Source organism: Amblyomma maculatum, chromosome 3 (assembly GCF_055883805.1).
Source record: "Amblyomma maculatum isolate TAMU_Amacu chromosome 3, ASM5588380v1, whole genome shotgun sequence".
In the NCBI taxonomy this organism is placed as follows: domain Eukaryota; kingdom Metazoa; phylum Arthropoda; class Arachnida; order Ixodida; family Ixodidae; genus Amblyomma; species Amblyomma maculatum.
The window spans coordinates 21,283,485-21,307,947 of NC_139346.1; the positions used below are offsets into that span (position 1 = coordinate 21,283,485).

Sequence of the window (24,463 nt, forward strand, 5' to 3'; positions counted from 1 at the left end):
GGAGAGGACGAGGAAGCTGGGTCTGTCCGCTGTGGTGTGCTAATCTCCAGCGTATCCTACCACCTGTGTAAAAAAACATCGTAACAGTTTGGTCTAACAATTTTGAGCTCTGTTATTGAATAAGTCTTTGTGTGGCTAAAGCGCAGAGCGGAGCTGCGACCACTATGTCAGGCGTGGAAAAGAAGAAGAGAAGGAGGTGGACATGGGTTCCAGCGAGGACGAGGAGCCCGAGGAGGCCGAGAAGTCCAAGGAGAGCCTGGCGGCGCATGGCTACACGGTTGGAAAGACACTGGGAGCGGGATCCTACTCCACTGTCAAGTGAGCGTGCGTCGTTTATCCTACGGCTTGCTTGGCGATCAGCATTGGGAGTGCACAAGTCTCAGAGAACATTTTGTAACCAGGCCTAAACACTTGTTGACTGACTGCAAATCGCTGGCGTTTTCATCGTTGAGCGCTCGTCTGCCAACTCATTGCCCTCGCCGAGTTTAGGGGCCGCTCCTGATTGCACTTGTAGTGTTGTTGAGACAACTGGAAGCTGGAAGCACGGTGGCAGATCAACCTTCCAGTCGGAGGCCAAGCCTTAAGGAGCCATGAGCACACGTAGGAGCCACCTGATACCTTCGCAGGACTTCGCGTTCAGGGGTTGAAACTCCGCGTCATGCGCCCCTGCAGGATGATTCATTTGTGCCGTGCTGTAGCTGTTGACTCCATGTTGCCATGTAGTAGGGGCAGTGCGAGGGACGGAATACATCATCATCATCATCGTCATCAGCTTGACTATATCCACTGCTGGGCGAAGGCCACTCCCATATTTCTCCTTTTAACCCGGTTCTGTGCTAGCTGCATCCATTTGACCCCCGCGAACTTCTTAACCTCATCCGCCCACCTAACTTTCTGCCGCCCTTGCAGAATTAAAACATTATCATTATAATTATAACTACTCATCAATTCAACTATAAGTCTATTGTAGAGTAAATGGCCACATTGCTCCAGCCAAACCTTTGCATTGTCCGACGCTGCCGCCCTGTTCCGGAGAATTCCTTATTTCATCCTCCCACCTAACTTTCTGCCGCCTGCAGCCACGCTTGCCTTCCCTTAGGGAATATTACATTCGTATGCACGCCCTCCCATGCCATATGTTTTTTCATGATTTCAATTACACGGTCACTAACTCTCGTTTGTTTCCTAGACCACTCTGATCGCTTACTGTTTTCTTTGCGGCATTCTCTCCACTGCCGGGATGAAACGTTTGGATTTTAAGCAATCAGTATCAAAGTACAGAGAGCAGCCCACACGTGCGGACTTCACTGGACATATGTTTTCTAGGATGGTCCTAGATGACGCCACTAGGGCGCCGCTTTTTTGCTCAGTTACGCCAAATACGGCAGCCTTCTCAGGTTGCACGTGAGGCACAGTCGGGTTCAAAACCTTTCGGTAGATTCATTAGCGAAATTTATTGAAATAGGAAATTGTTCGCAGGGAGCACACGACGCACCAAGGAGAAATGTGCATTCGGTTTAGTGGGATAAGTGGTGCTTTAGTAGGTGTTTTAGCATTTATCTACTATTGTGGACGCCGTGCGGATGAGTAATATTGTAGGTACATTGTGAATGGTATTGCACTCCCCCGTCTTTGTCCTTTCAAGCATCCATTTTAATACATTTTGATGGTTTATGTATGGGTAATGTTTTTAAGGCACAAGTGGCTCTGTCATCCTCTTACCAATATACAGGATGAATTGGAAGACGCGAATGCGGTAGAAGCGTATCATTTGACATTCGGAAGTCGAGGATTCTGGCACTCATTTTAATCATCGGACAACTGTGGTTGTTATGCACGCATTGATACGAAAAGTATATCTTTCTGAAGAGTCGAAAAAATTTGCCTTTAACGTTCTTGTGCCGTAGCGAGGTATATAGAAAACCTTTAGGCTGCGTTTTTTAAAATAATCCTGGGGCCACTACTGAAAAGTACTTTGAACACACTGATCGAAAGTTTTGAGCTTACGGTGAGTAGCATCAGTTTGCTTGTTCTGCGCTCGTGACGAGTAATTAAGGCTGCCAGAAAAAGAAACAGTGGGGTGCGTTTCCGAAACTAAGTCGCAAAAACCTGCAGGCCTGCCGAGAGGAGCTACAGATACACCAATTGTTACGGTGCAATAAACAGTAAGAGAGAATCTACGCCCTAACCTGTTCCCCAGAATTTATTCGATATTTATGGATACTACTATCGCTACTCGGTCAATGACGTCTGGCCCAAACACGCTTCGATGTTTTCATAGGTACGCCTTGAAATCTTGGTGAGTTCTGGCGTCGTCACCCAGATGACCTGCATCATCATCATCATCATCATCATCATCATCATCATCAGCCTGACTATACCCACTGCAGTGCGAAGGCCTCTCCCACATTTCTCCACTTAACCCGGTTCAGTGCTAGCTGCATCCACTTGACCCCTGCGAACTTCTTAACCTCATCCGCCCACCTAACTTTCTGCCGCTCCCTGCTACGCTTTCCTTCCCTTGGAATACAGTTTGTTACCCTAAGCGACCATCGGTTATCCTCTCTTAGTCCTACATGTCCTGCCCATGCCCATTTCTTCTTCTTAATTTCCTTTAGAATGTCGGGAACTTGAGGTATTTCTCTGACCCATTGTGCACGCTTCCTATCTGTTAATGTTACCCCTACCAGTTTTCCCTCTAAGTTGTCCTCAACTTAAATAGAACTCTCTTGGTTAGCCTCTATGTTTCAGCCCCATAGGTGAGTACAGGCAAGACGCAACTGTTGTATACTTTCCTCTTGAGCGATACCGGTAAGCTGCTAGTCATAATCTGCGAGTGCTTGCCAATCTTATTCTTCTTGTTATTTCCTTTTCATGGTATGGATCTGCGGTTACTACCTGTTCTAAGTAGACATATTCGCTACTACTTCCAGTACTTCGCTACCTAGTGTAGACTGCTTTTCCTTCCCGAGGCTGTTGAACATTACCTTAGTCTTCTGCATATTGATTTTCAAGCCTACCTTTCTACTTTTCCTATCTAGGTCATTATTCATTATTTGCAGTTTATCCCGCGAGTTGCTTAGCAAGACAATGTCATCAGCAAATCGCAGATTACTGAGGTATTCTCCAGCTACCCTTATCCCTAACTGCTCCCATTCCAAGTCTCTGAATACTTCCTCTAAGCAAGCTGTGAATAGTACTGGGGAGATCGTGTCTCCTTGCCTAACACCTTTCTTTATGAGAATTTTATTACTTTCTTTATGCAGAACTATGGTTGCTGTGCAGCCACTATATACATATATCTTCCAATACTTTCCCGTACGGCTCGTCTACCCCCTGATTTCGCAATGCCTGCATCACCGCCGATGTTTCAACTGAGTCAAATGCTTTCGTAATTAATGAATGCTTTGTATAAGGGCTGGTTATATTCCGAGCATTTTTCTATCACCTGATTGATGGTATGGATATGATCGATACTAGAGTACCGTTTCCGAAAACCTGCTCGATCCTTTGCTTGATTGTCAAATAAGGTGTTTCTGATTCTATTAGCGATTACCTTAGTAAATACCTTATAAGTAACAGACAGTAGGATGATTGGTCTGTAATTTTTAAGGTTCTTAGAGTCCCCTTTCTTATGAATGAGGATAATGTTTGCATTCTTTCATGGTTCCAGTACCGTCGATGACACCAATCCTGCAGTATGAAATAAAAAATAATAAATAAATAAATAAATAAAATACATATAAATAAAACATATATAAATAAATAAGTTAACACTACGCTAGGGAGTTGCACTGTTTCCAGCGGGATACCTCACTGTTCTACGTGATGGGCGAGAATGGTCAGCAAATTAAAATGCACGGGCCAGCACAAGATAAATGGCAAGGCTACACATCATCGTTCTACTGATACCCGCGCCCTCAGCTTCACTCGCTCTACCCTTCACCCTTGAGTTGTGACTTAGGCAGCCGGGGCTCACTTGCCTTGCCACGTTCTCGGCGGTGACGGTTCCGGAGCTGCCGGTGAAGCAGAGATGATGACTGTGTAGCAGTGTCTGTTATCGTTGTTATGCTGCATGTACGGTTTAGCTCCCCGACCAATTATCATGGGGTGGTGAGAGCACCTTGGAATAAGAGAATACTAGAATAACCTGACACTGAAACTAGCTCCTTATTGGACTGACCGATGAGAACAAAAAATTTAAATACTTGATGATGGCGACAGCAACAATGCTGACAACAGCAGCAGCACAGCCATGATCCTGTCCGACGACCGTGCTATGAACTAGTGTGGCATCATACATGCGTTATACTCACCTGGCTTTGCTGGTGTGGCGTCGAAGGTTTATCAAATTCTGGAGGCCACAAGTTAAAGCACACAAACAAAGTGCACACGTGATGCGAAAACATTAAAATGACCCCACAAAAAGCAGACTGTACTTAAGGGAGTAGTCAAATGTATGCACATAGCACAGAGTATTAGCAATGATACATAAGAAACGCTTAGGATGTCATTGACTGTTACGTTATTTGTTGTCTTCTCCCATGAGTGGAGGTAGCTTTTAGCGCAGATACGCCTAATCTGGGCTTTCAATTCGCAGTCAATGTTCTGAAGGGAATATGCTTTCTTTTGATGTTCGCGCATTTAGATGGCGGTAATCAATGGGTTGCCGGTATTCGTCACTCTTTTGAGTATATAACGAACCACGGGTTTGCATAGTAAGATCGTGTCTATGATTAGGCGAACAATTTTCTGCTTCCTTACAGTTTTTCTAATTGTTCTCTCCTCTTAGTGATGCAAGGCAATAGGGCTGCTATCCGGAACATTAGCGAGGTCTGTCAGTACTGCTGAAATGTGAACATAGCCCTTCTTGGTTCATCAGGAAGCACTCGCTGGCGTCTTTCCAAACACAGGCCGGCAATGAATATTGCGGCGGGGGTCATGCGTGATCAGAATTCACCTCAATATTTTATTGGACGTAGCTGAGCTCGCATAGCGCAACAAAGTGCATTGGATGATATATGACACAATGGCGACACACCGACACAATTCTATTATATAGTACAAAAGCTTAAGAGAAAGAAAAATAATTGAAAAAACGACAAGAACTTGACAAGCGTCGCTTCTTTACTGCGTGTATACCTAGCTAAACCGTGTACGCATCGAAAAACTCATGTCTGCTTTCCGCGGACGCCTGTTGGTGCCCCGTAATACAACAAGCAGGCAGTGAAATGCACTTACGTACGCTCACCAGCAAACTTTCGGCGTTCGAAACCCTTGTCGTTTTGTCGCCGCACTACTGTTTTTACACGATAATAGGCTTCCAAAGCACCGTCGAGCGGCGCTGCTGCTCCTGACAGGGAGCGCCATCTCTGACAGAAAAATAGAAGCTGGGGATAAACGCGGCGGCACCACCTAGGCATCCCGTGCAAGTTTTCTCCTTTCGCTCGCTCGCTTCTGCGCACGTGCCGACGTCTTGCGCTGCTTTGTCGCGCGGGCACTCACTGGACCAACACCTACTGGATGCCGCCGGCTCGCTCGCTGCCTTCACGGCGTGCGCCGTGCGCTTTCTCTCACACGAGCACGCGCATTGACGCGCCCCCGCAGGCGCACCGCGACATGCAAACCGCATTCCGTCTTGATTGGGCAACCTGACGCGTACTTCCACGAAGGATACTTTAATATAAGCGGGAAACTTTTTATTCATGTCTGCACTGTAGAGCAGACGACAGACGGGGATGAGTAAATATTGATTGTGAATGCGTCCCACGTTAGCAGAAGGGTAGGAATGCATCTCGAGGTAAGTCCGCTATGTAATTATATTGTCGTACATAATATCTTTAAAAACTGCTAAAGTATCATCAGTACTGTGGAATAAAGTGGCCCGCTCGTTGACCATCGTTTTGGCCTGTAGCATGCGATCTATATACGGATTTGTTTTTTTATTATTACGACGTTAGCAAAGGAAATTTCGCAGTAGAAGAATAACTATATAGTTCGAAGGAGGTGTTTCATCAAAGACAAGAACGCTAGCAATCTCATAAGCACATGCGTGCTCCGTGCGCTACACGCGATATAACCGGCTTGCTGGCTCGGAAGGCAGGTGAAATCCAAGCTTGTACTACACAGTGTTCTATTTCGGTTCTTATAAATGGTTGCGCTTCATTTGTGATAATATTTGGTTTGCACTCACGAACTTTGTGACGCGAATGGGATGCTCCGTGCGAGTAGTGTTAGTCGAGCCATAGCTAGGATCACTTTTGTACTGCACTTCCGACATATCTTCGTTAATAATAATAATATTAATAATACCTGGTTCACTTATTGGCCAATTTGCGAAAATCTGTAAAAGCGTCTCAGCAAGGCATGTTTTCCAACGCCGCCCCCACCCCCGAAAAAAAAAAGGCCTCGTTCCTAGATATTTTCTTGGTCAATCTAAAAATGAAATGGCAGCTGTGGACACTTAGGGCACATTCACACATCAGTCTCGGTTGTGGACGTCACATCTGTTGATTTGGTTGCTCTCAGAGCACTCACAAAGCAGGGAGAGAGCACAAAAAATCGGCAAAACTAGACACGCGGGGAGCGACGAGCAGGATAATCTTCCATCCTCTTCACTTTTTATGCATGGTGTTTAACCACTGTACTTTTTTGATGGCTCTCCAAGCCGTATTTGTCAACTGTCAACATTTTTGAGTTTACGAAGAAAGGGGAAATTGGCTCTTTTCGTTTCCACAAAGAACGCGAGACTTCTCACAATGCTGTCATGGTGTTGGAAAACAGGTCTTGCGGACACGCTTCCACAGGAATCTGCAAAGTTTCACACGTGAGCCCCGAATTTTGGTGCTTCGCCTACTATTGTGGCTTCCCATGACACAATGCTAGTTAGTACATCCGTTCCGCATCAGCGGAAGCGTTTTTGTATCGCCAAATAACCGCCAGACGCAACGCGATCGCCGCGCGTGCACAGGAATCTAGCGGAGCGTCTGCTCCGGCGAAGCCCCATCGTTTCACATTTCGCCACCATGCCAGGAATGCGGCGAAACATGAGCTTGGGCTCCCTATATAGACCGCACGCTTGTTCGAAAAGGCGTCGCCGTAGTCGCAACCCACGATTGAGAAAATCGTGTCTGAAAAAATACGCACGTGATTTCTCTCCAAAGTGTGCCGCAACACTTCTTGGTAAAACGTTCAGGGTGGTGTCATACTATTTCGCTTCCCATTTGGCATGCTAGTGAAGTTAGAGGATAGTTCGGGGTAGGTATTCGGACAGACTATGCGTATGTTGCCAATTGTATGTCTTCGTGTACAATTGGAGACACACGCGTAATCTGTCCGAATACCTACCGCGAAATAGCCCCACCTTGACTAGCAGATGACGGATGAATGGGAGGCGAAATGTTATGAGCCGATCCAACTAAGGCAAGCATCATTTGGGCTCCTGGCCACCAGGGTCTACGAGGCAATGAGGGCGCTGATGCGGCTACCCGAGCGCTTACATACCGGGCCTCTCATGGTAGCTTTCCTGTCTCAAAGCCGTCACTTCTGCGGTTCCAAAAAACCCTGGACCCTTACTGCGACAACCACCGCCTCCACCCGGCGACTTTCAAGTGGCTGAATAAGACGAGGAGCGAACTCTACGGCCCCTGTAGACAGGTATCCTTCTCTGCCGCACGCACTTTCATCCCAACATCGGAGGGCATTGCCCGTACTGTGGAGAGATCTGCGGTATCTATCACGTGGTTTGGGCGTGCGCTCAGATTTTCCACCTTCCTCTACCCTAGGTGGTGGTAACAATTTTTATTGCCACAGAATGCCAGGAATTATTTCCGGCTGAGGCGAGTCCTGGGTGGCCTCCAGTCTGGGGCGACCTTTTGAGCTCACGTGACGAGGGCCAGTTGCTTAGTTTTTCTTGGGCTGGCTAACAGCTTGTCCCATTCTTCCGCAGAAGGAACTGGCAAGAATGTCTTTGGAGAGGGATTGCTGGCGCATTCCCATAGTATTCCCATATGTCGGGTTCGAACCCGACCGCGGCGACTGCGTTTCGATGGAGGCGAAACGAAGTGGCGTCCGTGTGCTGTGCGATGTCAGCGCACGCTAAAGATCCCCAGGTGGTCGAAATTACTCCGTAGCCCTCCACTACGGCTCCTCTTTCTCTCTTTCCACTTTCATTTCCACCTTCCTCCCTTCCCTTACGGCGCGGTTGCGGCGTACACAGAAAACAAGTGAGACAGTTACCGCGCCTTTCCCTTCCTATAAATAAATCAGTTTAAATCCGGCAGCAGAGGTGGCTCAGCAACAGAGCCTGTAGCAGGCCCACGCGTTTTCTTTTCCTTCTTCCTACAGCCACAACAACAACAACCACGTGGGGATCTACGTTCACTGACATCGCACAGCACACGGACGCCACTTCGCTTCGTCTTCATCGAAACGCAGCCGCCGGTGATCTTTTATTAAGCCAATGTACAATTTATAAACGCCATAAATTCGTGGAATGAAGATGTGGTGTTAGAGGCGCTGTCGCGTCTACTCCTAAGGTAAGGCTTGAACGTCGTCCAAATATTTGTTATGTGTAAGCATGAAGTCGGTATGTTTGAGGAGTTTATCAGAACGTTGTCGGCAGGATTGTGTTGAAATGAGGAGAGATAGGAAAAAACGAATATCTGTAGTCGATAGAGTTATAGGGAATTCTGGGATCACAAATCTTTCGGCGCGGCTTGGAGCGTGAGCGAAGTTGAATGCTTTCTTGCCCTCATAAATGATAACAATAATATTCGAAGCTCTGGATAGTAAAAGGCAACGGAACTAAGCACGAGCATTCATTCTTTCCTTCATTCATCATTCATTCATTCATAGAGGAAGAAACAATGTTGCGAGGGAAAACCACTGGTGCGTTTGGATTCATTAGTTGACTAATTAGAGTGAATTACTTCAGTTAGACGTCGAAATAGCGAAACGGCGTAATGTCGACGTCCAAAGTGCGTGGTATGTTTCCTATGAGTACGTCGGAGTAGGACGTAATGAGGTCGACGTCGGATGTGAAGTCAGTGCGTGACGTCATAAAACCAGAACATGACATGAAAGAGCCAAACGAAAATAAATAAAATAAAGGAACGAGTATGAGTGACCAGGAAGTATGTACAGGCTGTTAAATAATCATAGGAAGTATAATAAAGCATACCTAAGGGAAAAAGGCGTCAAAAATACGTAACGAGTACGTGACGTCCTTTGCTTGGTTAAGTCTGGATCTGGATATAAGGGGCAGAATTACGTACCGCTCACAATTTCACTCAGAAGTTTGTGAGCATGAAATCAAATTGACGCGGTTACGGCATGACCTTAAGACGGTATACAGTGACGGATTACAAAATCGTCCAATTACCAGTGACTTGTAGCATGGCTCCACCCCTGAAGCGTCCGTTCCGTGGCCAACGCTGTTGCTACACATCATTGAAAAAACCATGGCCGAGCTCAACAAGGGACCAAGGTCTATGAAGGGACCGTCTCCAAATTGTTTTGTGAAATGTGCAGTAAATATGCAGAAAAAGAATGAACACATTTTTACCCTTGCAAGAAACTATTTTTAAAACCAATACCATTAAGCAGAACTAGGAGCGTTCTTACTTTTGCAATTTAAACTTCCCTTCAGTAACCTACGCTGCCGCAAGGGCACGCTGACGACTTCAAAGCGTACACATGGCGGCTTCCGAAGAAACAGCTGATTTCCCGGCAATTTGCTGCTTCTCACACGCCGTCTAAAATTGAGCTCCCGTGTGGATGGCGTCAATAGCCGAAAAACCATCTGAAGGCAGTAAAGGCTACAGGCCTGCAGTGATCAACTTTGTAGAAGCGCTGGGCACGAAAATCGGCAAAGACAAATTGCTCATGTTCATCGGTGCTTGCTATCTATGACAAGAGCCACGCGTGGGAGGTATGCGATCGGCGATCTCTAGAATGTGCGACCATGAATGCTACCAACAGAGGAAAGCTGGCAGTAAGGTAGATGCTATGCAAGAGCTATCAGCCGCTTGTGTGCAGAACGAGAAACGAAAGCCAACATGAGGACCCGCAACCACGGACTCCTCGTGCATACAGTGAACGCTGCTCATATCGGACTCGTGTTTTTATATTCCGTTCTCCGTGCCGTTCACATTCAGTTGCTGATGTTGGTTGTTTAGCATGGGTAAGAGGCAGATAAGCTGTGATGTTTATGCTCCGTTTGGTTCGTCCACAGAGAAAGAAATCACTTTGTTTTCACATGTGTGGCCACATGCAGTCATAGTTGCATGTATTACGCAATAAACACTATTGACATATCGCCTCAACAATGCATCTGTGATATTAACACTTATTTTTCAGTCTGCGAAGATATTCGATTAATTCAGCAATCATTGTCGCACCCAGTCTGCAGTATTTGTTATGCACTCAGTTGTGCACAAGTCTCCTTGCAGCTGCTACAGCAGTTCACACTGCTCAACATCTCCAGTCGCATACCACCCTGCTGGTATTGTCACTTCTGATATGTAAGCATATTATACACGCGAAATGTTTTGTAGTCAGGTAGCTACAGTATGAAAAAGAATAGGCACTTCGAGCCCAGTAATTCATTCTGTCTTACACATGAAAATGCTCTACGATCGCTGTTCATGAAGGTATAGAGGTAAAGTGTGTTTGTATTTATTATTCTACCTCTTTTGCAATAAAAAATACTCGAGTAAAATGCCGTGGCCAGGAAATAAAATTATGTGTAATGAATATGCTTGGTAGTAAAGAAATGTTTGGCTATATTCAGTGCATCAAAACAACCCTACTACCGTCACCCGCACTCATGGGCTGCAGGCCCTCCTCCTGAAATGATATTTTCCGACCCCAGTATCGCAAATATTTACTGCCAATTTAAGCATGTTTAACACATAACAAGTGAACACAGCCAACTGCATCAGGCTGCAAGGCGATAGGAAGGAAGGGAAAGCGAGTTGGAGCTGGGATGACTTCGCACTCGTGTAAGCCGCTGTGACTCCAGTGGGTAGTGCACTGTTCCCTGCATAGCAAACAATACAAATTACATCCACCTAGGCCCACCTTCAGGCGAGCCTAGCATAACATGTATTATACAACTGAAGATCCATACTAAGTAGCGCACAGCCTGTCTTTGCTAAACATCATTCCGACAACTCGTGATAATGCTTAGGCACCGTTGTAAGGACAGCCCTGTAGCGTTACATTAACATAAACAATGTGTTGATTGTTTTCATAACACAAGCATCACGGTTTCTAAGGCAGCAAATGCAATAGATATAAACACAATATCTACTGCCCGGTTGTGCATAGTAGTGCAGTGGTTACGGCGCTCGACTTGTTGCTCAGGGATGCGGGATCGAATCCCGACTGTGGCAGCCGCTTTTAGATGGAGGAGAAATGCAAGACGAGCATGTGCCGCGCGTTGTCAGTGCACGTCGAAAAGAGCCTTAGTCGGTAGTAATTTCCGGAGTCATTCTCTATGGCGTCTCTCATAGCCCGAGTCCCTTTGGGATGTTAAACACCATAAACCAAAACAAAGCTACTGTTGCTGCTCTGATATTAGGCTCAGTAAATATAATCTAGGTCGTTCGATGACCGAGAGGGCTTTTTAAAATTGCACAGGAAAACTCGAAGGCGTTCTGCACGTCTACGTCCACCGTGCAAGAGTACCGCCAGACGAACGCACGTCGTACATGGTAAGAAGATTCGAGGCAGCGGGGTCCTCGGCCTGCAGAATGCGCATGTAGTCGTCGCAGATCTGAGGGAAAACAGGCACAGCACAACCTTACTGTGACCTTCAGAATTCGTAGCCAGACACACGCATTAAAAAAAAAAAAAAGACGCCGGAGTCTACTCACTTTTGCGATTTTCACAACGTTGATCCCCTTGCCTTGAGACTTGCTAGTGTCGCCCCACGGCGCCTTGACGGCAATCAGCATGCCGCTCGATGGCTTCCGCTACCGATGTACGCACTGGCTGACCGGCGGCGGTGGGTGGGATGCCAACGGTATTACGACCCGAACGAAAATTGGAAGCCTCCAGTAGCAAAAAAAGCAAAAAAAAAAAAAAAAAAAAAAAACGCGGCGCGCACAGTGACGACGCATTCGCCAGCAAGTCTCCGTTCATTGCCGAGTTTGTCGACAATCATCCCACAGCTACTCCCCTCTCAGCCAGTTACCGAGTTGTACAGCGTCGGACAGCTCGTCCGGCAAATCAAACGAGTCTTCGTGTGCCGTCCTTCGTCGTAGATCGCGTCGACGCCGCGTCTCAGGCGGCGTTTCTCGAGGTAAACAGCCACCGTTTTCGCTCAAACTTTGTGAGAGGTTCGCACTTGCTCCGCTGCGTTCACAGTTTGTCCCAATTCAGCGCGTGTTCAACGTCACCACTTTAGGCGTGTTCGTGACGTAAAATGCACTCACCGGCGAAGTGACCCAAAATTCAATACGTCTGCCGCTCAGGGCCGACCAATAGGAGCAGGGCATTGTGAGCGACTGGTTTGTGACTCTCCCCGTATGGAATTAGGCCCCAGAAGCTAAAAGCGATGCCATGGCTTAGCTTGCGGTTCCTTGGCGCAGTTGTGGCTTACCTTGTTGTTCACGGTTGCACCTTATAGATATTTCATGGCTTATCATCACGGTGAAACATTGATTGCAGCCGTACATCACGTAAGATTAAACTTTATTCTGATTTCACCACCATCATCACTTCTGTATAGAAATAAACACAGCCCGTTGAAAGCGCTCGGCACCGGCTGAAGGTCAACCGGTGGAGTCGCGGCGGGGATTGCGGTGGCAGCGGCGGCTTCGGCCAGCTGCGTCTCTTCTGTGACGTCACGTTGTTTGTGCATGCGCAGCTGTGGCTTTTTCTAAGACGGAGCACACGCGAGACTCAGAGTTGACTAGCCTAGTGAAGCCTTTCGCTTCAAAAACGTGCCGAGTGGCGCGGCGCCGCGCGAGCGTTTCCTTGGGGACCGCGGGGCTGGAAATCTCAGCGGTCGCGCCCGCACGATAGACACAAATAGCTCGTTTTCGGGCACTATAGAATATTGCCAGATATTTCACCGCCCGATTGTGCAGGAGCGAGCTTATTGGCGTTGTCGTAGTGTTAAAATCGACGTGTTAATACGAGATTGTTTTCCATTCACGTTTATTGTGTTGGTACTCATACGCAGCCACGCTAATGCGGCTGTTCCGGTACCCTGCAGCCGAAAAAAACGTTTTTAAACAACTGCAGCTATTACTCGTATGTACACGGCTCATATATAAATCTTGCCAGTTCCAAAACTCTATTCATGCTTCCTGCCAGCCAAAGCGAACCTCACCAATTGGGCTTGGGTTGGTGTGTAAGTCACATTAAAAATTATCGCTTTGTGCTCAGCTGCGGTACCAAGCTAATAGCGGGTAAGTTCAGTTGCTGATTATTTATAAACAACGCCGCATACGATCATTTTATATATCTGGCATACCTATATAGTGCCTATTAAACTACTGCGCCAGCATGTCACGCATGATACGCCTTTATAAATCCTGCACGTACGTAGGCGTAAGTACATGCCAAAGAAAGACAGAGCAAAAGAATGCTAGCTCGCGCGTAACTCAGCAAATAGTATATGAAGTTTAGCATCTCAAAATGGCATCGGCTATGATGCATGCCGTAGTGGAGTTTTCCGGAAATTTTGACCAGCTAGGGCTCTTTAACGCGCGCTGACATTACACACAACGCGGGCGTCTTCCGCTTCACCTTCATCGAAGCGTGGCAGTCGCAGCCGTGGTCGAACCTATGTCTTCGGGCAAAGTAATCAAGAGTCCTAACCATTGAATCACCGCTGTGGGGCACAACACCATTTCTGTATTCGTAATAAACCTTGAATACTAAGAGAGTAAAGAGATCTCGCGACTTCTGCGGCCAGAAGACGAGTAATTCTTTTTTCGGAGATATTGGTATATGTGAAACCGCTGCGCAGCAGTTGGGGCCAACGTCACAGCCTGTAATGAAATGTGCTTATTTATTGCGTCTCAGGCAGATACTAACTGCGCTCAACAGTTTTCCAAGCCGACTTCTATCTGAAATACAGAAATAACAATTTTATTGCTGGGGGTCATGACTATATTCCCGTAAGGAAACAGTAAAAAAAAAAGCCAAAGACGAACCACTGATGACTGCAAACGTAAGCGTTTTGCCTAAGCAACCTTCAGCACAAAGTTCACCGATGCAGTCACAATAAGAAAGTAAAAAATTATGCATCCTCATGCACAAAATCAAAAAGTAGAAAACAAAACATGAGCATTTATCACATGTGAAGGCCAGCCAAAAACAAAAAATAAAAAACGCCGGCGCATTACTGCTAATAAACGGTTATTTCCAATTCGTAACCCGCATGGTAGACTCCACTCGGACATCGCGTAAACGAGGGGACAGTCCGCTTCAAACTGCTGAAGTACTCTCTGTGCATGCACTTACATGCATAAATAGTAGACCGCATTAACGACATAATTGAAGAACGCTTGCTCACCAAAACGCGCCCGCGCAATCCGCAGTCTCCGGGCCGTGCGCGCCCGACAGACGGCGCTTACTCTCGAGAAAAACGAGTTGACTCACAATGGAGGAAAAGAACTAGGAAACAAACTAGTAAGTATGCTAGTCACAAGGACGGAGAAATAAAGAGCATTAAGCAACAGCTGAAAAACACAGAAGGTAAAAATTAGATAAATTCGATGGAAAAGAAACAGAGTGTGGAATTATACCGAAAGTGGAAAATGAAGATAAGGAAGGAAGATTTCTTTGATAACTCAAGAGGAAGTGCCCTACGTTTTGAAGCTAGATCAGGGTGCCTTAAACACGCGGCTACAAAAAGAAATTTAACAGTGGAGATGACGCATGTGCTGTATATGGTAACTCCAGTGAAACAATTGACCATATTATACTCGAATGTAATGGTATCCATCCGGAAGTTGATGCAAGCGCAATCACTGTTCCTGAAGCTCTGGGTTTTAGAGATACCAGTGGCCGGGTGAATAAACCGGCGGTGGAAACTAGCAAAAAACGACTGGAAGACTGGTGGCTTAAATGCAGAGAAGTGACATAATGTTAGTAATGTAGAAACAAAAATTTAATAAACAAAATGATGGTTTAGTTAACCAATATAAATCAATAATTAAAATATAGCGAGAAAAATGAGCATGATAGCTACTGCTACCATCCGTTTCAAACAGGACGCTCCTATATTCCATCAATCCATCCATCCATCGATCCATCCATCCATCCATCCATGCATCCATCCATCCATCCGTCCGTCCGTCCATCCATCCATCCATCCATCCATCCATCCATCCATCCATCCATCCATCCATCCATCCATCCACCCACCCACCCACCCACCCACCCACCTATCCATCCATCCATCCATCCATCCATCCATCCATCCATCCATCCATCCATCCATCCATCCATCCATCCATCCATCCATCCATCCATCCATCCGTCCATCCGTCCGTCCGTCCGTCCGTCCGTCCGTCCGTCCGTCCGTCCATCCATCCATCCATCCATCCGCCCACCCGCCCATCCACCCACCTTTCGCGTGGTGCTAGTGCCGAGATCGCTACCCGTAGATGTTTATTGCGAATGTCCGTAATGAGGATACATATATCGATGCAAAATAGGTAGGTTCAGTTGAAGGTAAGAGAGGGAGTAGAGGAATTCCACAGGGTCGGCTACCACTTGCTTTGACGCGAAGCTTGTTTTACCTCTATGTCGGCAGTACGTATACTGCTGTATATTGCCGAGATCGACACCTATCTTGTTAGCATGAATGCGCTTACCACGAGGATTCTGTGCCAGCAGTATCAGGCATCTAAATGACACTTGAGGCTCTAAATCGTTTACCAAGCCGTGACTTATTACGTCATAATACCTGCCGCGCTACAGGTAATAAAACGACAATGCGTTATACGTAGCTTTAAAGGATCTATTCGTAGCTTTAAAGGTTCTTGCATAAAATATTTTCATGCTCGCGACTTTCACCCAGTATCAGGTAGTGTGCAATAAAAAACGAATTCGTTCATTCCCCAGAATGATCTTGAAAGTCTTTGGCGTACATTTGAAGCGGGACCAGAAATCCCGTGCTCGTGCGGCGCAGAAGTACGGAATCGCGTTAATAAACTAGTTGGGGCAAACTATTACTCAAAGCAGGTCGTGCTACGTGAAGGTTCGAGCACCTTGTGCTGTATCACTGGGAAGTGGCGAAGAGTGAGGGACGCCACGCAAAACTTCCGAGAGCACTGTAGAATCTACACTGGAGAAATGCGAAAGCCTGAGCGTTGCTGCTGCACACGGTACATTATGCGTCCCTTGTATAGCTTTTGCTAGCAAGGACAGGGCCCTTGCCGCTTAATGCAAGTTTCCTTTTCTTGATGTGCGTTCACAGTGCTGCAGTGCTCCTGCAAGTGTGGGATTATACGGTACGCCGTCGCTCCTGTTGCGTGGCGTTCTCTTAACCAGGTCACTTTCTCATGCGACTAGACTGGCAAGTACCGTCATAGTCACGTGACATTTTTGTGTAACTTGACTGTCACATGACTTTGTCACGTGATACTCTCATAGTTACGTGACATACTCGTGCAACTTGACTGCCACATGACGTGGTCGTGTAACGCTAATGTGGAACGATTGAGAATTGAATAATTATGCATTGTTTCTAAATAGTCAATTAATTTATTCAATTACATATTGCAATTCCTTGTACGCTGCAGTTTTCTATCCATCCCACTGATAACAGCATAATACATAAATTGAATACTTAGGTTTACACTAGCGTTTAAGTAAATAACTATGTTTTTCATTCTGAAGACAGTATGTTTTACGCAGTAAGTAATATTTTACACTATTACTGTTTTTCACCAATGCATTCAGAGAAGACGCTGCTTCGAACACAACATTCAGTTCATTAAATGGATGCAATGAGCTAATGACACTTGGTTAAGCTCACTACATATTACACATTTATCTATACGGGGTGACGTTTTCGTGCCGATAATTTTTGTCTTCTGGGTTTTCGGGCACTTTTTGCCAACAGGACATAGCAATAGAATCCATGCTTTGGCATTAATTAGGTATTTTCAACTTTATGGGGCACGTTTTTGTTCAGAGCTGTGCCTCGTATATTTTGGGCGAAGCGCAGGGACTTCACGGGGGGCCGGTTTCCCTCAAGACGTATTGAGTAGCCGTAGTTTAAGTCGTGATGAACCGAACCGGACGCAATGGAAGGGGCTCTGGTAAGTTCAAAAGGTATTTTGGGGCTATTTCGTCCATTCTCAGAGTACTTTAGCGCAAGAAAGTAGGCAGTAAAAGGCGAGGTTACATGGCGGGCGTCCTGTCCTGTCTTACTCATCTAGAGTGTCGTCTTTTTCTTATCTGAAAGAGCGCCAAGGTAAGGTAAGTGAAAAGGGTAACGTTAATGTATACAAAAAGAATAGAATTAGTCGGGGAACACAAGTGAATAAATCAAGTCGTAGTTAATATATATCAAGACGAAAGAGCGTAGGCAGGGCACATGATGCGAAAGCACGATAACCGATTGCCACAAAAGGTGCATGATGGGCAGCAAATTAGAAAATTTTGCAGAGATAAGGCGGCTGCAGCTGGCATTGGACTGATTTCATGGGAGAGGACGTAGTCCTGCATTGCACATTGTTCGATGGTGTCCTACGAGAGCGTGTAGAAATTAAGCGAAGACGCCTTATTTTTCATGTAAAAACGCTAACATTGAAATTAGATACAAACCTTTTACAACCTAGAGTCGCCTTACATGCGCTCTCTTCACAGTTTAACATGATCTTGTGGCTTCAACAAGCGGGTTTAAGGCAACGCGTCGATAGAACAAATGCAGGCTTGTCCATTTTGTTGTCTTAGAGTGCTTCGTCATTACAACTCGCGTAATCACTTTTACTATCTGTAGAAAATTACGCTGTTCACGTTGTATGTGCTCAAGGGGGAGGTGTGGCAACATACGTAAAACGAAATGCTCCTGTGTCACGCAGGCTCGTGTCCAAGGAGGGCGCCACGTACGCATGCAAGATAATCTCCAAGGAGAAGTCCTCCATGATCTATCGCGTCAAGTTCCTTCCCCGTGAGCTCAAAATCCTCGGCTCGACGAGGCACCCGCACATCACGCAGATATTCACCATCATCGAGGAACCGAGTAAAGTGTTCATCATCATGGAGATGGCCTGCGGCGGGGACCTGCTGGAAAAGATACTGGTGCGTTGCGCGCACTGGCCTCCGGACATGACGTTGTCTTTGCACTTGAATGCCCGGTGCCACGACGACTAGTGCGAACCGGGTGGAGGTGGAGCGCACCGAAACTTCCATTGCTAGCATCAGTAACCAGTTTGTGGCAAGGGGTTATTGACAATGGCCTTGTCGCGGCGCCTGTTTAGCCGCCAACGACCAGAACCTCGTTTGGGACGAACATTGCTGAAGTAGTAGTTCTTTTTGAGAGACATAAAGCGTCCACTTTCGCGCATGAGGTTAAAAACTGCTGCTTGAAATATATGGTATAGACAATGAATGAGTGAACAAAAGCTGCCCAGGCTTAGAGGCAGTTACCTCGTATACGTCAGGAGCGGTGTACGATCCCCAGCGTGGCCGCTTTTTAATTGACACATGCTTTCTGTCCTGGGTGGCGATATCGATATCAGGAGATATGGGTTTGTCAGTTACCGTAGCGCGTATAGACAAAAGACTGGAGTTATTTACCCAAGATAACACTTGTTACTTAAATTTTGAACACAGATAAAGCAGAGTGAGAATTTAGGATCAAAGTCGGCCTTTCCCAAGGATATGAAATTGAGATTACACAGCAAGCTCCCAAGTCTCAGCGCTATAGCTTTGCGTAATACGCAGTGGCCGGCTTGTTGGTTCAATCGTCTTTCTTGTTCGTACTATATTGTCACGGACAACAGGGCTAGATGTGACTAAGACGACGGGACGAAGCTCAACCGGCAGGCAAAGTTCCGCGCACAGCACGCGAGACAACTTCGGCGTCCTTTTCTTCCAGGTGCCACCTAAAAACATCTGGGACACCAGGTGGCATTACTCCCCCTCCTAAAAAAACGAAAGCACAGACTGGGCGCGAGCGATGGGCGATGCAAGTCAGTGCAGAAAACGAATATAAAACAGAGGCGGTGCCCTACACAACTAAACGAGTGCATTATAGTACACCGCACATTACTGCGTGAAATACGGTTTCATGCGGACAACGTGCACCACCTCGGAGCGTGGTTGCCGACGCGAGGTCTGCACAGTACCCGCTGGAAGGACTTCGTATGTCACTTCTGTGACACGGCGCAGAACCTTGTAAGGTCCAAAGTATCGCGACATCAGTTTTTCAGACAAGCCGGGCCGGCGCACCGGTGTCCACACCCAAACTTGCTCTCCTGGTTGGTATGTGACGTGTCGATGACGGAGGTTGTAGCGACGCGTATCCTTTCCCTGCTGTTGCTGAATGTGGATGCGGGCAAGTTGACGTGCTTCCTCGGCGCGCTGAGCAAACTGCTCAGCGTCTGGGATGAGAGGATTATCCGTACAGCACGGAAGCATGGCATCTAACATCGTCTGAACGTCGCGTCCATTGAGCAGGCGAAATGGCGTAAAACGCGTAGTCTCTTGGATGGCAGTGTTGTAGGCATATGTGACGTACGGGAGAATCTCGTCCCAGGTCTTGTGCTGGGAGTCTATGTACATGGCAATCATGTCGGCGATCGTTTTATTGAGTCTCTCCGTGAGGCCATTCGTCTGTGGGTGATAAGCAGTGGTTTTGCGATGGCTCGTGTGACTAAGCTCAAATACGTCGTGCATAAGTTGTGCCGTAAACGCCGTGCCTCGATCGGTGATTACTTGGGATGGTGCGCCATGGCGCAACACGATCTGCTGCATAAAAAAGTGGGCGATCTCAGATGACGTGCCACGCATCACCGCCTTGGTTTCCGCATACCGTGTGAGATAGTCGGTCGCGACTATAATCCATTTGTTACCGACCGATGTCAGCGGAAATGGGCCCAGAAGGTCGATGCCGATTTGGTCAAACGGTGTTCGGGGAGGCGCAATAGGTTGGAGCAAACCCGCTGGCTTGAGAGGTGGCGCCTTTCGACGTTGGAACTCACGACAGCCTCTGACGTAGCGATGAACGGCGTCAGCGAGTTGAGGCCAATAATAGGCTTGACGAACTCGGGCGAGTGCGCGTGTAAAGCACAAGTGGCCGGAGGTGGGCTCATCATGGCAGGCAAAAAGGATGTCGGCACGGAGGTCGGCTGGCACTACGAGGAGGAACGCTCGGTGAACAGTGCTGGAGTTCTGTTTGTATAGAACGCCATTCCGGACACAGAAAGCAGACAGGTTTCGAGCAAATTGCCGAGGGATATCAGCAGCGCGACCCTGCAGGTGGTCAATGACAGGTCGAAGGTCCGGGTCAGCTGGCTGTCGGGTCATTATGTCTGAAGCACTCACCAGTCCAAGAAAACCGCTCTCATCGTCCGTGCTCTCATCGACTAAACCGACGGGTGCGCGCGACAGCGCGTCAGCATCTTCGTGCTTCTGGCCAGATTTATACACAATGGTGTACTCAAATTCTTGGAGGCGAAGACTCCATCGTGCTAGGCGCCCCGATGGGTCGCGGAGGTTAGCCAGCCAGCACAAGGAACCATGATCGGTGACAACTTTAAACTGGCAGCCGTAGAGGTAAGGCCTAAATTTCATGGTTGCCCACACAACCGCAAGGCATTCCTTTTCCGTAGTGGAGTAGTTTGTCTCGGCGCAGGAGAGCGTGCGGCTGGCATACGCTATTACCTTTTCGACGCCAGCTTGGTGTTGAACGAGTACAGCGCCAAGGCCGATATTGCTGGCGTCGGTGTGGACTTCGGTGTCAGCGTCTTCATGAAAGTGCGCAAGAACAGGGCTTATTTGCAGTCGGCTGCGCAGCTCCGCAAAAGCCTCTTGTTGCTCGGCGCCCCACACGAACTGTGTATCATCGCGCGTGAGGCGAGTCAGGGGGGCGGCAACTTTGGAAAAATCGGCAATGAAGCGGCGGTAGTACGTGCAGAGACCCAGGAAGCGTTTCAAACTTCTCTTGTTTGCAGGAACGGGAAATTTGGCGACAGCAGCAGTCTTGTCGGGGTCTGGCCTAACGCCAGCGGCACTCACAAGGTGACCAAGAAACTTCAACTCTTTGTAGCCAAAGTGGCACTTCTCGGTTTTGAGCGTCAAGTCAGCTGACCGGAGGGCATCTAATACTGCGCGCAGGCGTTCGAGGTGTTCTTCAAAGGTTTCAGAGAATACGACAACGTCGTCGAGATAGACTAAGCAGATTTGCCATTTGAGGCCGGCGAGGACGGTGTCCATCATGCGCTGAAAAGTTGCCGGCGCTGAACATAGGCCAAAAGGCAGCACTTTGAACTCGTACAGTCCATCTGGGGTGACAAAAGCTGTTTTTTCGCGGTCCCGCTCATCAACCTCAATCTGCCAGTACCCACTCTTCAAGTCAATGGAGGAGAAGTACTGGGCGCGACGAAGCTTGTCGAGCGAATCGTCGATACGGGGCAGCGGGTAGACGTCTTTTTAAGTGATGGCATTCAGCTTTCGATAATCGACACAGAAGCGAAGGGTCCCATCTTTTTTCTTTACCAGCACGACAGGGGATGACCACGGGCTTTTGGATGGTTGTATGACACCATCACAAAGCATCTCCTGAACTTGTGTCTGAATCGCTTCACGTTCCGTCGTTGAGATACGGTACGGCTGCTGGCGGATAGGGCGGGCGTCGTCAGGAGTAATGATGCGGTGCCTCACGAGAGGCGTTTGCCGTACTTTCGATGAGGATGCAAAGCAAGAGCTGAACTCTAGTAGGAGGGCACGTAGCTCACGATTCTGTGTGTCCGAGAGATCCGGACTGATATCAAGACGGTCAAGTGGGGGCTGCACAGTGCTAACAGCCCCAATCGTAAAACATTCAGAAACATCCGCTAAGGAGTCAGCAAACGCGATGGCAGTAGCACGAAAAAGATTCCGGGGTTCGTTGGTGAAGTTAGTCACCAGGAGATCAGACCGGCCGTCGCGGAGGTGGATGAGGCTGCGCGCTGTACAGATGCCGTGGGTGAGCAAAAGTGACTGGTTGCCTTCCGCGACCGCATGCCCGTCACGCAGTTCGTCGCAAGTAACAGTCACAAAAACACTGGCGCGTGGCGGAATCGAAACACTCTCGGCGGAAACTCGAAGGGCTGCGCGGCGTTGGCGATTCTTGACGTCAGTATCAGCAGCTTTCTCGGTTGAAAATGTCACTGTGCGCTTTCGGAGATCGATAATAGCTCCATACTCCCGGAGAAAATCAACCCCAAGGATAACGTCACGGGAGCAGTCAGGTATAACGAGGCAGCTTACAATAAACGTGGAGCTGCGAATTTGAACTCGTGCCGTGCACAGGCCACTAGGAGTTACGACATGTCCGCCAGCGGTGCGAATCTGCGTGCCCGACCATGGTGTCATGACTTTTTTTAGAAGCGCTGCTAGCTTCCCGCTTATAATCGAAAAATCCGCGCCAGTGTACACCAATGCGCTAACCTTATGGCCGTCGAGAAGCACGGGTATGTCCAGCGAGAGTCGATGTTCATGCGTAGGAACTGTCGTCGGTGCCGTAAAATCCAGATCGCTCACAGGTCTCCTTGTCAGGGGGTCTTCGTCACGTCGATTGCAAGCGGCCTCGCCCCCGGAGGTCGCTGTCTTTAGTTTTCCCGGTGGGGACTTGGCGAGCGTCGCTGCGCCGTCCAGGATGGCCCGCGCTGCAGCGATGGTCAGCGTGGGGACGTGGATCGTGACTGCCGCTGAGAAGTTGGCGCCATGCGCTGCTGCGCTAAGTAGTCTTCAATCTCCCGGGGTCTTTGGCCTATTGGAGGGCGACGCATGTCGATGGGAAATCCGTGAAGTCCAAGGTGTCGATAGGTGCATGGCGATAGAGATGACCTGGCTCCCCGCAATGGAAGCACAGGCGCTGGCGATTTGGGGCGCGCCACAGGTCCGCCTTCCGCTGGGGTGGTCGTCGGTTGTCGACGAACGGCTCAGTGTGTGCAGAATACAGTGAGCCTTGATCGGGTGGCGGTAATGGCGCCGAAGCAGTGGCAGGGCGTCGCGCCATATCTGCATAAGTTAGACGCAGGTACTCCGTGGGGAAAGGTTGTGGATCAGCGGACGCTACCGAGGGCTTCAACGCTTGAAGCTCTTCGCGGACAATGCTAGCTACAGAGCCGACCATCGGCTGTGGAGCACCGAAAAGCTTCTGGAGCTCTTCGCGTACAACTGAGCGGATGATGTCGCGTAGGTTCGGGGTAGCCCCGAAGGCCGGAAACGGCTCCACAACCGAAGCGGCGACCACCGGCCTGTCGTAAGTGGTAGACCGCTGCTGGAGCATCCTCTCTATTGTGACAGCTTCCGAAAGAAACTCAGCAACAGTCCTCGGTGGATTACGCACGAGGCCAGCGAACAGTTGCTCTTTAATACCGTGCATAAGGTGGCACACCTTTTTGTCTTTGGTCATTGCCGGGTCAGAACGTCGGAAGAGCCGGGTCATGTCCTCCACATACATGGTCACAGTCTCATTTGGCATCTGTATACGAGACTGTAGAGCCCTTTCTGCGCGTTCTGGCCGGTCCGCGCTGGTATAGGTCTCACGAATTCGTCGGCAGAACTCACGCCATGATGTTAGGGCGTCTTCTCGGTTCTCGTAGCAAGTACGAGCGCCATCTTCCAGGCTGAAGAAGACATTTCGAAGCTTGGCGGCGTCGTCCCACTGATTAAACGAGGCGACCCGTTCAAATTGGATAAGCCAGTCTTCGACGTCTTCGCTCTGACTGCCGTGGAAGGGCTGAGGCAGTCGTGGATTTTGCAGGGTGTAGTAAGTTGGAGCTCCTTGCATAGCCAGTCGAGGGGCGCCTGCGGTGTTGAACTCCAACGGCCCGTGCTCAGGTGGTCGGCCTAGGTTCCTCCGGCTAGCGCGGTGAACAGGAGTGTCGATTGGCACAGGACCTGAATCCTGGGTATGCGGAGGAGTTCGGGACATATACTGGGATCGATACCCTGCGCCGACACCAAAATATGTCACGGAAAACAGGGCTAGATGTGACTAAGACGACGGGACGAAGCTCAACCAGCAGGCAAAGTTCCGAGCACAGCACGCGAGACAACTTCGGCGTCCTTTTCTTCCAGGTGCCACCTAAAAACATCTGGGACACCAGGTGGCAATATTGTACTGCGCTCTATTCTTCTCCAACTCTGCGTGCTCTTTTGGGATCTAAAATGGGGAATACCGCGATGAGACATATTTTGCTGGATGCAGCGCTAAAGTGAAAACAAGGGATGGAGAGGAGACAGGAAGGCGAGCGCTTGAAAATTAAGCTATACA

General features: G+C 48.3%; 1 protein-coding gene across 1 annotated transcript in view; it reads left to right on the forward strand.

Annotated features, from left to right (window-relative positions):
- The first annotated feature begins 202 nt into the window (after positions 1-202).
- The window catches only part of LOC146194323 (testis-specific serine/threonine-protein kinase 1-like), a 148,834-nt gene continuing 124,573 nt past the window's right edge, over positions 203-24,463 (forward strand). Inside the window, exons 1-2 of the mRNA XM_084596044.1 lie at positions 203-318; positions 18,057-18,276. Of these exons, the coding sequence (XP_084452170.1) occupies positions 203-318; positions 18,057-18,276 (336 nt within the window). The remainder of the gene's footprint in view (positions 319-18,056; positions 18,277-24,463) is intronic.